Source organism: Euwallacea similis, chromosome 1 (assembly GCF_039881205.1).
Source record: "Euwallacea similis isolate ESF13 chromosome 1, ESF131.1, whole genome shotgun sequence".
NCBI classification, from domain to species: Eukaryota; Metazoa; Arthropoda; class Insecta; order Coleoptera; family Curculionidae; genus Euwallacea; species Euwallacea similis.
Window position 1 is genome coordinate 2,530,339 of NC_089609.1, and position 17,570 is coordinate 2,547,908.

At 34.0% G+C, this 17,570-nt stretch overlaps 2 protein-coding genes across 7 annotated transcripts; one reads left to right on the forward strand and one right to left on the reverse strand.

Annotated features, from left to right (window-relative positions):
* The first annotated feature begins 408 nt into the window (after nucleotides 1-408).
* LOC136414872 (phosphatidylinositol 3,4,5-trisphosphate 3-phosphatase and dual-specificity protein phosphatase PTEN-like) lies at nucleotides 409-14,277 on the forward strand. Of its 5 annotated transcripts, none has more exons than XM_066399113.1 (9): nucleotides 409-682; nucleotides 740-890; nucleotides 2,337-2,594; nucleotides 2,653-2,891; nucleotides 2,956-3,103; nucleotides 3,309-3,847; nucleotides 3,952-4,084; nucleotides 6,359-6,491; nucleotides 9,514-14,277. In XM_066399113.1, exons 2-8 carry the CDS (start codon nucleotides 845-847, stop codon nucleotides 6,481-6,483), a joined length of 1,488 nt encoding a protein of 495 aa, XP_066255210.1. In that variant the 5' UTR covers nucleotides 409-682; nucleotides 740-844; the 3' UTR covers nucleotides 6,484-6,491; nucleotides 9,514-14,277. The 5 variants fall into 5 exon arrangements, with proteins under 5 accessions (XP_066255210.1, XP_066255220.1, XP_066255239.1 ...); XM_066399123.1 differs by having other exon boundaries at nucleotides 6,359-6,451; XM_066399142.1 differs by lacking the exon at nucleotides 6,359-6,491 and adding an exon at nucleotides 9,332-9,346.
* Nucleotides 14,278-14,400: 123 nt separating this feature from the next.
* Mettl14 (methyltransferase like 14) lies at nucleotides 14,401-17,143 on the reverse strand. Of its 2 annotated transcripts, XM_066398776.1 has the most exons (8): nucleotides 17,130-17,143; nucleotides 16,983-17,065; nucleotides 16,726-16,893; nucleotides 16,429-16,529; nucleotides 15,805-16,140; nucleotides 15,597-15,712; nucleotides 15,068-15,205; nucleotides 14,401-14,752 (listed from the first exon to the last, which is right to left on the reverse strand). In XM_066398776.1, the coding sequence occupies exons 2-8, from the start codon at nucleotides 17,046-17,048 to the stop codon at nucleotides 14,499-14,501; spliced, it is 1,179 nt and encodes a 392-aa protein (XP_066254873.1). In that variant the 5' UTR covers nucleotides 17,049-17,065; nucleotides 17,130-17,143; the 3' UTR covers nucleotides 14,401-14,498. The 2 variants fall into 2 exon arrangements, with proteins under 2 accessions (XP_066254873.1, XP_066254864.1); XM_066398767.1 differs by lacking the exon at nucleotides 17,130-17,143 and having other exon boundaries at nucleotides 16,983-17,123.
* Nucleotides 17,144-17,570: the final 427 nt, after the last annotated feature.

Sequence of the window (17,570 nt, forward strand, 5' to 3'; positions counted from 1 at the left end):
CCCGTTTGACTCTGCTATCTGTATGATCTATTTTCAATATCTTCAATTTTCTTCGACTCTCAGGAAGGAAAAAAGTCAGTTATGCAATATTTAACATGCCGAGCGATGCAATTCTTTTGCAGAAACAAAGTAACGCGATTCAAAGTGAAAATTAGTTCATTTATGTAGACAGACCATGTTTCAAACATCGATGGAAAGCTGGTACTTTTCTACTGTTAGCAAAGGTATGCCAGCATATGGATGCACTCCATATAGCGGTATGGCATTTGTGCATGCATTTGTTATTGGAATTCTATTAGATCGTATTGATTCTCACTTCATATACAAAAACACCTATTAAGTATTTGTCAACTTGTTCATCACAGTGTCAAACTGCCGAAGGTGTCAATGTCAAATTGTCATATTTGTTCTTGTCGGGTTCGGGAATCGGGACGTTTGTGTAGATTGTAGAGACAAAGGCCGACTTAATAAATTTACAAATTTTTTTATCAAAAAAATGATTGTGAATTGTAATTTTATCAAAAAACGTCGTTGTTCCAGTCAAACACGTAATCGTTAAAATTTACAAGCTGATGGAATTGATTTCTATCACGTGTGTCAGAAATGGAGAGGCAGTTCCATCATATCAAAATCATACACTAAAAAAGGGATTTTTGTGATTTTTCTAATAATTATGGAATAGGTCTGACCTGGTGCCAATACGTTCTTATTTTAATTTACTATCGTTAGTATTCTTCAGTCTGTGATTTACTGGTTGGCCCTGGTTTGGTTTCAAGATAACAAGGTACTACATTTCAGAACTAGTACCTACTCACAATCTCAATTTCAACCTGCCAAAGCTTTTATGGGTCTCTGTGTTAGCTGCAGGAAATCAAAGAATAGAGTAAAAGGTAAGTTGTTACTATTGCATTAAATACCTATTGTTCATCCAAATTCAATAGTTTAAGCTGACCTTAAATAGAAATGTCTCAAGAAATGTGTAGGTAATCAAGTATTGAAATTGCCACACTCCTCAAGCTACAATTTAAAAGTCTTTTGGAGGTTTACTTGGGTCGCCAGTAAAGCCACTTACTCAAGTAGTATATGAAAAAAAATACTGTTGGTTCTTCGGCCTGTTTTCTAATAAAGTTAACACTTGAGTTAACAACACTTCAACTACACAACATTAAGTACTACATGATAACACTTAGTAGTAAATGATTTTCTTGATTTTTATTTTTTATAATTTCCATTCTTAACAAAAAATTAGCTATTTCAAGTATTGAAATCGCTCTCTGTCTTAAGAAAAGAATAATTGACCAAAAGCTTGGATATAAGCTCCCCTTTCCTAATATTATATGTAGGAAATGCAGTCAACTTAAACTTTGTGAAAGCTCTCAAACTTTAGTAGGCACAGAGTCACTTATTTAGTAATGCATATTTTCTTTTCTCAGAATTTATTCCAACAATAAAATACCCTGCCTTTTGTTCCAGTTGTAGATTTACTTCACTATTCTAAGAATATTTCATGTAGCATGTCCTACTCTAATTTTTCTGTATTTTTGAGATGTCATTTTGAAAATCTTTTTTATCAAAATTAAAAAATAGCTGTTTATGTAATAAGTTAACAAATGTGTAGTTTCATATAAGTAGCAAGAATATGACAAGTTCAGGAAAGCAAATGATATCAAATTCAATATATTCAAGTTGAGCCCTGTATATGTAACATTACAGCAAACATTTTTGTTACTGGTACCATTTATTAAGTTTGTTACATTATTAAAGTTGATATCTGCTTTGATTATATAACTAGTTATAAAATGACACTGCATTTAATTATTACTTTTAATTATAAAAGTTGCCACTTTATTATGTCTGGCACAGTTTCAGGCATAAGGGCTTGTTTTTACCATAAAAGGATATACACTCTTAAACAGGCCAACATGTACCTAATTATTATAAAGAAATGAGGACTCTAATTTATATGTTTGATAATTGAGGATGGTCCAGATTCACTGAATTCAGGGTTTCAAAGTTGATAGCACATTAATAACGTCTCTGCAGAACAGGGCCAAAAATATATTAAGTTTGTCATCTCTGTCTACATGCATGCCTAATACAACGAAGAGAGAACTACACCTACATACTCCTTTAGCCAGGTTCTTGATTTTGAACTCCATAATTGAACACAATATTTAATAATTATAATTGTTCTTAAAGTTAAATTATCTTGTTTTCAACATGACTCTTAAATAATACTCACACATTATAGGGTAGATATTAAATTTATTTCTTATATTTGTTTTCATTAAGAATGCCGTCAATTACAAGAAATTCTGATACACATTTTCTTTCAGGTCAATGTTGCAACAATAAGGAATTTGTGTCATTCTTGCCAGCCAAAAGTACCAAAATATGCAACCATGTTCCGGTGGTGGCATCCAACGATGAAACGAAATGTTCCAACTGCCTCAATGAACAGGTAGTAGGCAATCAGCGTACTGATGTGATGGCGTCTTCTTTTTCCAACATGAATCTAACCAATCCCATCAAGGTCATCGTTAGCAAGAAGCGAAATCGTTACAAACAGGATGGATTTAATCTAGATCTTACATGTATGTTTGATGTTATATCTTGGTCTAAAATAGTTTCTCTAATATCCAATCTTCCTAGATATTACTGATAGCATAATAGCAATGGGATATCCTGCCTCGAATATTGAGAGTGTGTATCGGAATAATATTGAGGATGTCGTGAAATTTCTGGACCAAAAACATGCAGATCACTATATGATTTATAATCTGTGTTCCGAGCGAAGTTATGACAAGACGAAATTTCATAACAGAGTAAAAGAGTTTCCATTTGATGATCATAACCCCCCAAAGATTGAATCTGTTAAGCCATTTTGTCAAGTAAGAAAGTTGTTAACTAACATTTAGATTCCCCAAAAGTTACACATGATACTTTTCATTTTAGGATGTACATGAATGGTTGCAGCAAGATTCACGTAATGTGGCTGTGGTTCATTGTAAAGCAGGAAAAGGCCGAACAGGCACCATGATTTGTTGTTATCTGTTGCACAGTAGGACTTGCGCAACTGCAGATCAAGCTTTGAGTTTATATGGTATGTGAATTAAATGTAGACATGTTAAATTTCTTGAGAAATTAGTTAAAAATCCTTTTTGAGATAGGTAATAAAGATGAGATGGAAGTAAGAAAATTCTTGTTGAAAGTATTGTCAATTCCAAATTCCGCATGTAGTAATGCAATGAGGATTATTTATTAATGGTTGTATTTCTTAATACTGAGTTTTTTATTTATATTTCTAGGTGGCAAACGAACTCAAGATACAAAAGGAGTTACAATACCTAGTCAAGTGCGGTATGTGAGATATTATGAACAATTAGTGAATCAACGGCTTCATTATACCGGTACAACTCTCTACATTAAGGAGTTCGTCTTAGATCCTGTTCCATCTTTCATGAGCGGCCCTGGCAACCTTTTTTTCACCGTATTTGAGTCGTTTCAGAACGATAAATTAAGTCAAAGATTAAAAAGTGAAGTTTACAAAATACCGGTGGACGCTAAACCTTTCTGTATCAAGTTGGACAGTTGCTTTTGGCTTAAAGGGGATATAAAAATAGAGTTTTATAATAAGGTAATGATGCGGAAGGAAAAACTGTTTCACTATTGGTTCAACACGTTTTTCGTGGGTGCGGTTGGTTCTACAGATGTGATAGATTATGATAAGCAGCAACAGTGTCGCGCGTTGGGGGACGATTGTTTCGAATTAGTGTTTAGGAAACATGAGCTGGATAAGCTGAGCAAGAAAGATAAGCAGCATAAAATCTTCAGTGAAAATTTTAAGGTTAGTTATTTGGAAAGAGGGTAGGACTGATATTTGGGTTATTAAAGCTAATCTTTTTTATCGTTATCGTGTGCCCATTTAGTTAATTTGATCTTTTCTTTCAGTTAAAGATGATAGTCCAAAAAACCTCTGAACCCACGACTGTCTCATCCTGTCCAAGGTTAGAACAAGATACCACACCTTGTGAGAGCTCAGTGGGATCTTCCGACGAGTCCGACGAGGACGATTGGGATTCTGGTGAGCATGCTAAATTACCTCTAGTTAGACCACAGTGATAAACCAATTTTAATTTATTTGACGATCAGAAACATGTCAACGCATTAAAATCGAAACAACGCAAGCGCCTCATGTCTATGTTACCACTTAAAAGTTAAGTTTAAGATTGCGGTTTTGTCTGCTTCAATGCGCCGATATGGATGTTTCTGTGTTGTTCTGTCTGTTGTTTTATATTGAATCAGGCAAAAACCAATAATGGAAGATGATGTAACGGTTTCCCGATTAATATATCCACAACGACAGACAATTTTTTCTATATGAAGTATGTAGAAATTTTTTATATCCGGTGAGACGACTTAGTGTTAAAAGTTTTGTGTTCACTTTCGAAATTATTATATTTCTTATATTAAGAAATGTGTTTTACCGGTTATGATCTGCCTTATCACTCTAAACAAAATATTTCTGATAGTATAGAGAAGCGTCCAGCATTTATAGAAGAAATAATGAAAATGTGTAAATTTTGTATGGAACATATTCTTGATGGATGTTATGCTGTTAACAATCTTCTTAAAAAGAAGGCTTTTCTTGTCTATAAAAAGCCTTTCAGGTTCGACTGCCTGTATTTATTTTTGTTAAAATTGTATTTTTTGTAATAAATAAATATTTGTTTTTCAAATATCAGAGCAAGACTGGCGTTTCTCTCCAAAAATTTGATGCTTCATTATCATATCATGCTGAATGATTATTTCATTTTATTCAACGTACCGTTTTATTTGCTATCATACCCATTTAATTTCGTTCATAATCTCCCTCATTTCGTTAATATTAATAATTTTTGATGTGGTTGTATATTGTGTGTAAATTCGGTGTTGGATATGTAAATTTTCCTTTATTGAAAGGAAAATTTACTTGTAGAAGCATGATTTAAATTTATTCTTCCTTCCCAAATATTTTCGGCCTCATTCTTGTAAATTTCTTGCATAGGTATTCAGGTAGTGAATTAAGAATTTTCAAGGGTGAGGCCTCGAAACATAATAGTTTTTGATATGAGAAATCTAGATGTGTTGCTGGCAAGTGTGCTTAATCCAATCGTTTTCAACTGCTCGCTTTCAACCGGCAAAAATGTTCATGTGGCAGCTAATTATTCTCACAAATAATATCATAATCATTGACATTTCATCATATGTTTTTGTTCAGTTCTTATGAATCATAAAATTAATAAAAAGTTGCAGTGGTGGAAGGGTTTCAATAACATTGTATACTAGGTATTAAATAGTTGAAGGAGCTCGACAAATATCTCAGAAAATTATGCACATAGCAAACTTTAATAATGAAAAGTGAGAAGAAATGAGGAAGATACACATACGTACAGGGACATCGTTTAGTATATTAACGCAATACACTTGTAGTTCCCATGATAAAATCTTCTAAACACTTCAAATCCGCCAGCAGAAACACCATAATTAAATTATTATATAACTCGACCTAATATTTTCTGTGTACTACAATGAAACAACTGGCAATTTCGTTTTTCAACAAATTGACGTCTGATGGCAGCGAAAGAGGTTTAGGGTTACTTCTGTTTGATGAAACGTGACAATTGTTACTTAAGAAAATTCAACATGGCTTTATTGCTGTCAAATCAAACATTTAAAAATGTTTCTAATGGCAGAATTAATTCTACTATGTATTATATTTTTGATGTGATTGCTAAGTAGACAAATTATGAATCGAGTGAACGACTTAAAATGGTGTTTCTGTACTTGGCGATTATCAATCAGAAAACACTAAATTGTGTGTTATTGTAATACTAAATGAGGTCGGGCAACATTTTAAGGCTAAGATGAAGGTTGTTTATCACACATAATTGATTGACACATTCCACTCTGTTGCCCAATTGTAATGTGAAGTGAAAATAACGTCTGACGAAATGGGAATAAGGGTTACGTGTGGCCCTTAGTGGGAGAGCCGTATCATAAAACTAGAAATTGTTATTGTAATTTATAATAAGGAACAAATGCCCTTAAGTTTATATTCGATTTTTGGAAATTTTACATGCACCTAGATCCTCATGTCAAACTCTAAAATGTCTCATAGACAGATTCCTGGAACTATTCCAGGTGGTGATGAAAATGGAATTGAATTCTCAATATAATTTTGAACATTGAGTATTTTTCTCCGTTCCATTTCTATCACCGCTCGCTGTAAAACACCAAATACCATACTTTTTGAAAAATTGAACAAATACTAACACGAATTGGTGAATTCTCTCCGCTTGCCTTATCGATATCCCAGTGGTGATGGACCCAGAACTGTTCGATCCTCGTGGCATCGGGTACCGTATTCTGAGCGAATGCGAACTGGCCTCGCAATTGAATTCTTCTGGTGGTGAGAGTCACTCCGAAGCACTGATGGTGTAGCCATCGTCGTAAGAAGCCTGGTGTTTTTGCGAGTTTTGATTTGAGTGTTGGTTTTAGCTTGTAGTGGAAGAATAAGTCCGTCAGGATCAGTAATTGAAGTTTTTTTTTTAAGAAGTTGATGTTAGGATTATTACTTATTCTGACACTACTGTTAAGCGATTTTGGCTTGGTAGTTTGAACCGAGTATTTGGGCAAAAAGTATCCTTTTACTTTTTTCTCCTAGACATGTAAAACTTTAGGATTTTGCTCAAGGATTGGGGAGAGTGTCAAGTTTTGGGTTGTTGAGTAACACTAAAAGGGCTAAAATTGTTTGGCATATTGAGTTTTATAGAGTTGAAAGACCTTTTCTCAGGCCGCAATATGGAATTAATCTGAATTGGTGATGTTCTGTATACGTTTGCTACGTCCGGAGGTTCTATTTTGTTTAAAAGCTGGTACTCTAAACCAAAAGGAAAAAAGAGAATTAGATTCAAAAGAAATGTTTTTTTTTTATGTTTCAGTCGCCTTTGCTCCAAGTATTATTGTGTCCTGAGAAAATCGAAATTCTACCAATTTCTCAAAGTAAATCGTTTTTTTGTTCAAAACGATTGATTATGCCCAAATGATGTTAGGATTCGTAGATTAACAACCATGAATCATATGCTTATCTTCCATACATTTAACATAGGTATATGTTAAATTGAAATGCACATCTGTTGTGATCTGGGACGCTGGGTCTAGATAGATATTCGAGAAACATATGTATTTTTTATTGGAATGAGAGGTGAACGATACACGGGACCTTACCGGCACAGTCGAATGTTGTTGCGAAACTTGCAGTAAAATTTTCCCTATTTTATTTGTGACACTCTTTGGCGGGATGGTCTGAAATTGAGACTTTCTCTGCAAGACTTTTGAATAGGGCGATTTGAAGACTGAAAGGATTTACATCAGTTTAGCCCATTAATTCGGTTTTTGAGCTGTTTGTACAGGCTCTTCTTATGCAAAAATCATGTAGAATTTTCTCAAGAAGCTTATGGAGTTAACGAAAAAACAATTGAACATAATCTTTTCGAGATATGATTAATATTTACATTTTTGTAAATGGGACATCCTGTATATTAATATTTGTGTAGTTGACGTTATTCATTTCGATTTGAATTTGGGGATGACAAAATTAACCATGTATTTTTTAAATAAAAATTAAGATACTCATACGTAGAAATAATAAAATACAGTGTGTCCTATTAAAAACAATGAATTATTGTTGTTTTTCGTTTGAACGACATACAATTCTAAGAAAATTCTATTTCTATATTTTTTGCATTTTTCTTCAAGTCTTGGGGGATAGAACAGGGAAAAGTATCTATGCATTTTGTGGCACCATTCGGTTTAAGTTCCCGATGATCTGCGCACTTAATCATAATCTGACCTTTGTCGAAGGTTTTGTAAGTGAGTAATACCGCCCGTTTCTTTAGGTGCAAAGTTAGTACAAGAAGGTAAATGAAGAAAGAAATAGAAACTACCATACATGATGTACCATTTATTCTATCCTATATCCTTACCAGCTTTCGGCTTGCAGTGTCCGATCGAAACGCGTTAAAATTTAAGAATCGCACTTCCTTCCGCTTCTGGAATTGCTAATCGTTTTAGTCCCGTATCTGTCTGAATCATTAAAAATGTCTGTTCCAGAGAGATAAGGATGGATGATTTTATAATCACATCAACACCCGTTTTTTCGCTATTACCATCTCTTGATCGTGATTTCACAAGAGCGAAAAGAAAGTTACTTTTATTTTGAATTTTGGCAAAAAAAAATCGTGTGAAATAGTTATTGTCCAGGGAGTGCAGGAAGTGATACTTGACAATGGAGTGCGATAAAGATACTTCCGAACGTATTAGGAAAATTTTTCCTGTTGGTGCCCGCTAAAACGTTTTATCGGGCGCTTGTCAATGGATATTGCCTAACATTGCCCATAACAGCTATTTATTTCCCAAGGGGAAAAATAGCAAATTTACTGCCGTAGCGATATCCATAGCCGAGTGGAAGACACGCATGCATTATGTAATCAAGAAGTGCTTTCGCTTTTCAGCATAAGGAAATATGGCAGGATAAATGGTCATTGTGTAATTACCCAAGTATTCATGCCGCAAAACGTTAAGTCCATTTTCTCACCCTATGCGAATAGTCGCAATAAGCGTAATTGGAAGACGTTGTATTTTTATAGATATAAAAATTCGGCTTAAGGGCTCCACGATTATCCTTACTCTTCAGTACTTTTGTCAAATTGCACAGACTTGTGCTTAATAATTTAACCGGCAATGCCTCTCATTTAAATTTTCATCGGGTTTCGCACAGACTAAATAATGCGGAAAATAGTACCAAAGTCATTGGTCTTAAAATTCAATATCATACAAATACGATAAGTCGAAGCTGTACATTTGCCCTAAGTCACCTTGATACATTTTATCTTATTGGATCTTTACTTTCCTAGCGAGACTATCAAAAATATAGAATTTATATTCCTATATAGTAATTATAGCTATAGCAACTCTTAAAAAGCCTTTTGATAAGACATATTTTATAATAACACCCCATTAGAGAAACGTTTTGATAATATGTTATTCTTGCGAGACGAGTACAAACCTATTTCGCGTTATTTTGTAATGTAGTTAAGGGACTAACGCATAACACTTATGTGTGCGATCCCTATTTTGTACTTCTGATTTTTCAAGGTTCCAGTAGAAACGATATTATATGAGTGTAAAAAGATTATGTATTATATTTTTTTGTTATTTTTGGGATTATACTTAGAACCATATAAGAATGCTTTGGATTTTTACTAACATTATCTAACCTTCCTTGTAGGTGACGGATGCAAAGGTAAATATTAACCTCATTTGGGTAAAGCTATACTTTAGAGCGACTTCACCTATTTTGACCTTAAAAAAAGGTTCTGAAGTATAACTTTAATCTATTGCTTGGCGAGTGGTTTTATTTTCATTGTCATACTTGTCAATCCTACACTAACTGAGTTTTACATTTTCCAGGGGAATCAACATACCTATGATATGGACCCCACATGTCAAAGCGGAAAAGGTGTAAATATTGCATGACTGTCACCCGTGATTGCTTATTTTCCTTTGTGTCACTTAAGAGAGAGCTGAGTTGTCATTTATCGGTGTCGCTTGCGCGTTCTCTGCTTGACAGCAAATATTGATTTATGTACGGGTTTATAAAACTGTTATTTATGATCTATCTTCCCGGTGAAAACGACTAGTTTATGTAATAGAGACCGAATTGTATCAGATGCGATTTGGGATCACATACCTAAAGCTTGGGTTTCTGTGTCAAATGCGATATTTGTCGGTAATAAGTTCAGCTAGATTTTATAGGCCCATATGGAGGAATCATCCATATCAATGGCGAGATCTATAATTCTGCACAAATCGATACATCAAAATTGTTACAAACTCAGCAGTTTCCCTCGTCTAAATACATCGCCTTAGTACCAATTAATGACTTAAAGGTATATGTCATGTCACCTGAAACCAAAGTGGGGTGCTCCTATCCAGGCTATTATGGCAAAGCACCATTTTAACGTTCTTTGTTGTCAAACGGCTATCTAAATGTTAGCTTGCAGACCTTTATGTTAGTGTTGTATATTTTTATTAGCCCGGTGATATTGCGCACTTGTTGCATGTAAAATCGTTTAAGCGTCATTTACTTTTGTCTCATTTTTTTGTTGATCGTTTTCATTGCATCCTCGCCTTTAATTATTGTTAAGTTTTGTTTAAAGAGAAACGAAATATGTGTATATTTTGAGAATGTAGTAGGGGATGCAGACGTTAAGAAGTTTTCGAAGTCCCTAGATCCATTATCGTATGCGGAGGCTACGCAGGTGTGCGTGCAGGCTCTTGTGTCTCTAAAGTTAATTGCAATTTCACCAATTCCAAAAATCAACTTATGAAAGTTTCCAAAAAATCCGCATATAGGAAAACCGGTTTTGCGTCAAAACTGACCGTCCATATGCCTAGACCGCATACATTGGAGAACAGTATTCTGCTTCCCGTGCTTCAAAATGCTTCTTTACGTGGAAAACAGACTTGGTCGCGCTACCGAGTGGCGATGCCCACTGGCTGTGAAACGTCTCTCACTTAAATCCATTAGTTTTGAAGTAACGCCTCCAGATGAGCGGCTCTTGCGCACAACGGTCGCAGGGAGTAGCGAGTCCCATTGGCTTCAAGTTCACTAAAAACGCCAGTCCATCCACACATATAGAACATATAGAATTGCCGAGGTGTCAATCTGCTCATTATTATTGGGTGCATCGGTGGGTCAACGTCTCGCTGCGTTGTGGAGAGGCGAGAAATAAAATTGCCCCATCAGAATCCTTTTTTTTTTCTCTGTTAAACTGGGATTTGCACCTTGGACAATTATCGCCTATTCCCTGCATCCCTGTCCACTAATGCTAAAAACACTAAGTATCGCAACAAAATCACTGAAGCAAGAGATGGAGCGGCAGTACTGGGTGGCGCGACTATTTGTAGGAGCTCTGAAAGAAAGATTAAGAAATAGGTTCGATTTAAAAAATATTTTATTATATATAGGCGCACAATTTTATCTTAGAAATTCATCCAGTGACGTGCTTAGGTGCACGCATATTAAATTTTCTAACTACTTTTTCAACACCTCGTATTTTGGTAAAGAACCACTTTTGAAGCATGGTTTGTACAGGGTAACGAGATAAAAAGTTACAGTGGCTATATTTAAGGAACAAAGAAACATATCAAAAATTCATTGAAACAAGCATATTACACGTAATCTTAGTAGGATTTTTATTACCTGTAAATTTCTACCTCTCAAATGTAGCTTTGTGATGCACCATTGAAAAGCGTTTTTTTAGAGCTCTAGGATAAAGTATCCCAAGCAAGGGGTTGCCGTTTAGGATTATTTAGTTGTGGTGCTTGGGAGGAGGGGGTAAGTTTGAAGGGGTGAGTTCGAGCATCCTTTGAGTCTTCCTTACGTGTTACAGAAACGAGTTCGAGAGATTTTTAGTATATTTTTTTGGTCCTTAAATATAGCTACAGAAAGCTTTCAAATTGTTGTTCTGTACATGTATAGCAGCAACCTGCCATTATTTTCGAGATTATTTTTCAATCTAGAGTGTGGCGGTTTACTTTTTTGACATCCTGTATACCTTCACTACATGCTTCCAATGTATACTACTTGTAAATAAATTAATAAAACATCAATAAGTACAAATAAAATATAATCTGTTATTGTTTGTTTGATCTCACTTATTACTTTAAAAAAAGATCGGAAAGTCTTGCCCTGCTACTTTCCCACATAGTGTTGAAACATGAACTTAAAATGACTAAGAATTGATTTAACTTCTCTCTTTGCGGCGATTGTGCCGTTTTGATTGCAAAATCACAATGTTTACTAATACTTCACATAGGTTAAGCAATTGAGTTTATTAATTTTTTTTTGTACTAAATTGATATTCCCTTTAACTTTCCATTGTGTAGTTGCTGTTTTATAAAAATACTCACAATAATAATTGTCGCCGATGTTGTCAATAACAGTAATTGTTGCAAAGCCACGTTTGTACCAGTCTGTATAATGTCATAACAAGTAGGGCTAAAATACGAAAAAATGTGGATAATATCTAATTTTGCCTTCGTTTAATGTTCATTATTTGTCTGTAAAATTATTGAGAATCAATTACAATTTGCGTTCTAATTTTTTTCCCCAGAATTTTGATTTTTTTGTTAATTTCAGAGAATTATCATTTTATTTACATGAATTTATATTTATTTTCGTTTTATTTAACTACAATACTCAAGCCATTTTCCTGCAGTGACGAGATTATGGCTTTTGTTTATTGTTTTGGTTGGTGACGAAATAAATTTAAAAAAATATTGAATAACTTATTTTTTTGAGAGAAGTAAGTTTTTCAATACCCAAAAAAATTTCTTCTCAAAAATAACAGATTGTGTTCGCAACTGAGCATAATATAGAGAGTTCCAAAACTAGTGTAAAAGATTTAAAAAATTCGATCTTCAAATGAATCGGTATTTAACCAAAGCAGTGAAGTTGAACGGTATGAGCCAAGAGCATTCTTTTTCATTCTAATATATATATATTAATATATATATTTATATTGGTGATTAGAAGCATTTACTTACTTTATGTTTAGATTAAATTGTTAAAATCTTTCATATTAATTTTGGGACACCCTGTAGGTGCAATTGGAGCTGCAGTGAACATCTGTATCTCCTTTTCTGTTGCGTAACCCTTGTGTTAATAGTTAATACTACGTCTTGTGGTGTTTATGAAAGGTATTAATTAACCAGAGGGAACTATAAAAACACGGAATGTTCTTGAAAATATATCGTCATGTATCAGGGCTTGACTTTATTAACGTTTCTGTGACAAATCCATGAAAGTCTTCCAAAGCAAAGAAAAAAATGTATTACCTGTGTTTGTGATAACTCTAAGTACTATTTGTTAGTGTTTTTTTATTTGTCCAAGATTGACCTCTTGTGCAAGCATAGGTGACGAAATGTTATTCATATTTGCTAAACAAATAGGTAGAGAAGTAGCCTTTTTCCTACCTTCTTGTGCAAGGAACTATTTATAACCTCCATTAAAGAAATTTAAGTGAAAAATAAACGATTTGAGTCAATTTCTACGTTTGTTGAACATTTCTAGAAATAGTCGCGATTTGCTAAAATTGTATAACGTTCACTATCAGAAAGCGCAAATTTAAGTCAGTTTGTATCTCTCACGGTTTACGAAGCCCCATTAGGTGCAGTGAACCTGGCTAACTATTAACACAAGGGCGACAGAGTATAAAGAAAGGAATTTTGAAGCAAATAATAGCAAAACAGGAGCATTATTATCTATTTCCACATTTCTTCCGGTTGGTCTTTAGGTAATAATTTTGTGATTTATGTTAGCGTAACTTAGAACTCTAAATATAGAGTTGTAGGATAATGAAATCAAATTCGATGAGCTTTTGCTTGCCCTGTATAATTTTAGTGACCTCCCTTTTGTAAAGTTAACAAACTCACGTTTTTATGATTAGAAACCACATTTATTATAGAAAAATACTGCAATAATTACCAGAGATTAAGTGATTTGCATCTAGTAATAATAATGGTTTTAGTAGTTAATAATAATTGCAGTATTTTCATAAAACTGAATCTGAGCTTAAACCTTTTATGTGTTGTTGGCCGTATATTTGTGATAGGGTAAGATTAGATAATAATTTAAGAACAACAAAACTATTTGTACCTACGACCTGACGAATATTTTTATAGATTTATGCGGGGTGGTATTGAGAGTATTCTAAAAATCTATTTTCTGTAATATGGCTGTAAGTATTACTAAATAAAATTTTAAACTATTTCAAAAAGCAGGGGTAAATTTCCTAACGCACGGTATCCTTTCCACCCTAGATGTTAAAAATTAATGTTTGTAGATTATAAACAGTTTTATATTTAAGGATTTATGGATAGGTATTCTTGTGATAAGTACTTTTTAGCGACGACTTAGTACAATAGAACGCCATTGGGAAAGAGAGTGTACCAAAAGCTATTAAGTTCATACACTTTTAGTGGCTAGGATGGACAATCTACCGTTCTTTCCAAATGGACTTTTATCGTAAGGACTGATCGTCGGTATGCTCTGCATATTTATTTTTAGATCTGAATGTACCCAATTTACCTACTACTTAACTATTTTCGAATGAAAACAATCCAACTCGTAAGGTTGAGTTTGGATTTGAATAAAACATCAAAGAAAGAGTCGTAACTTTTATTTCTCGGAATCTATATATTCATACACTTTCGCTGCAAATGGAATAATAAAACGCAATAGAAATTGGCAATTTTCGTGACTTGAAACTCAGGGAACTACATAAAAATGAAAACCAACTTTAAAAAATTATTCGTTTATTACCGTTACAATCGTTGCTTAAAATTCTATAAACAAATAAATATTCACCAGTTATACCTGTTTTCTAGATCTATCTGCCCCTGCCTCGGCCTCTCTGAAAATTCCCCCTACCTCGACCAGCTGCGTTGCCTTTGCCCTTTGGAGGCGGACTTTTAGGCCTTAAGGCTTCTATTCTTTCGGTACAACCAGTGGTGGTTTGATCACTAGCGAAATGATTTGCGTATAGATCGGGCACAAAGTTAGAATTAGTTAATTCAGGTCCTATAGTCAACCAACCGGGTCTAATTGTGGAGTCTTTGCCGAAGATATGAATACGTCGTCGGCCTTGAAATAGAATTTTAAAATATAAACGGAGACTTGGATATTTGTGAGTTTTATTTTTCGAATAGTTATTTGATTTGTAACATTAGGATGATTATCTGGGTATTTTAATAATAGTCAAATTATTCGAGTAGTCAAATATTATATTTGAACATTGACTATTCGAATTAATGCCAATAAATACGAAATTCCTGAAAGACCTTTACTGGCAATCTTAGAAGATAATTAAGGATCTTCGAATACATATTTCGGATGCTAGAGGAGTTTTGGGATTATTGGATAAGTGATATGTAGGTTTAAGTGTGGTATTTTTCTTACCCAGACAAAAATGTTCGATTATGTGGAAAATTTCAACTGGTTTTTCTAAACTGCCATATTCCGGTTCTTCAGATATAATGAGGTCAATGTCCACATTCGCGTGAATAAAATCACCATCAGTTGATCGCCTAACAGTCCCTAAAAGGGAAGTTAAACTTACAATAACTATTTGAATTGAAGATAAAAAATATGTTTTATTGTCAAAGATAGCCATCTTTTTGACTAAAATATAAACATTGAAATGAATAATCACTAAATAATTTAGAGAAACCATCGACTTTTTTGGTTTATCTTTGAAATAAGAAAACCATCAATGCACCAAATTTTCCAGAAACAACTTTCTGCTTCAATCCTCGCTTATTTCTTACAATTAGTCACAAATAATTTTTTGTTCCTCCATATAATAAAAGAAGCACTTGATTGTGAGGTCAAGTTTTAGTAAAACAAATAAATAAGTTTACAGGCTATATTACCGCACTCAGTATGCACTAGTGCCGGTACTTGAATTCGTCAAGATTCGTGTTAGTACCTTTGATGCCCATAAGACAATGCTCCTTTGTGCGTTGAAATACCGCCCTTGGATCTAAATTCTTCGAATGAACTGGATTTTTTATATTCGTCTTAATCCAGCAGATATCCTCACATCTGAAAATTATCATGTAGATGATTAAGATTCGGTTAAAAAAAATAGTACCAATGTAAGTATATGAATTCAGCAAAACCTTATTGTAACCTACCTTCTAAATCCCCACTTCCTTAAGCAAACCCTTCCCATATCCAATCCATCTGAGCTGCCACACCAAAGAAAAACAAAACTTCTCTGAGCTGCAATTTCGCCGACATCCAAATTCATGATTCGGTCCCAAGACCAGAATTGCATGTTTGTGGCTCCCAGAGTCTTCTGGTACTCTTCCAAAGGCGGTTCGATTAGTATGACGTCAAATTTACAATTAACATTCTTCAAGTCATATGTTGACAGATCGCACTGAAGGTACATCGGTGGTGTAGCTGTCTGGGCGATTAATTCATCTTTGAGACGGATTAATTCCCTCAATTTGGGATATTCTTCAAATCTTTAAGAATGTAGATATGATTTAACTGGATAGATGGAGAGGGTTGGGGTAATAAATCGGTCAAAATGGACTTGGCAGATTAACATTTAGGCTGACGATATGTAATAAATACAAAAATATAGCCAATTCTGGTATTAAATTGTGGATTGAAATTTCACTGATCATATGAATCAATGCTGAACAGATGTGAACAAACAAAATGTCTATCAACAATGAAATTCAAAGAAATGAAAGTAAAATTTGAAAGTATATCAATCAATCAGTCAATTAAGAATCTATCCAACTAACCTGTCAGCTAATCCTACATCTCGAATGAAGTTCTGAGGTCTTTGGCCTGTGTCCACAAAATGTTGGCAATAATCATTGTGAGGATTAGACGATTGGGTTCCCTGATCATAAAAAAAGCAACCTAAGGAATATTTCAATAAAGTTTAGAAAGTTCTTCAGAACTAAAGTAAAAACCCGAACTAAATGGATCTAAAAATATGTTCTAATCTAGTAAATGGTGTGAAATCTTAGAATACCAGAGCATTCAATTCTTTTTTTCTAGCATTTTCCAACCCACCCTGTACATGCAATACACACCTTAAGAAATGTAGAGGAATCCCTATACACCATTTCATCTGAAGCTTCCTTAGAGTAATCATATTGATCACTCTGACTGCTAGTACTTGGCTTATCCTCAATCCTTTTTGAAGGGATGTCTCCAGTGCCCAATATTTGTCGCAATTCTTCAGCACCTGATACTCCCAACTAAAAAAAAGGTGTATATTTAGTGTACTAAATATAAATGAAAATGTTTCTGAAATGTGACCTGGAGGTCTGATTTACGAGGTGCTTACCGTTTGTGCAAGTAATTGCTTTCTTTTACGAGATTTCTCCCGGCGCTCCTTTAACATATCCCCCATTTTTATTATGATAGTTTCTTGAAAATTACAAAAGTATACAAGGATGTGATTCGCGTTCTTCTGAGTTCAGTAGTCCCTTACTTTTTTTACCTAAAGCCCTTAATCAAAAATTGAAAGTTCACGGAAAATAAAACTAAATCACCTGGAAAATATAATCAATAAACAATCAACATTAACCTCAAATTCTCAAATGTCAAATTAAAGTAAAGAACAGAAAATAGTCAGAGGCGCGAACATGACTTTGAGGCTTCGACGCGAGAAAATGCGGGATTTTAGAGATATTTCTACTTACTTTTTACCTCTATCGAACCAGACCTCTTAGAAATATATAAAGAAAAAAATCACAGAGATGTAGAATAAATAAAGAATAATAGAGAACTAATTAAGAACCGAAATTTGAAGTAAAACGTACGTCTAATAAAATAAGTACAGCGTTGTCATATAAATGTATCAGGTTACTTCACTTGTTTGTATGCAATTTACATGGCAACAGCGTTGCAGATTGGATTGAAACTTTTGTCT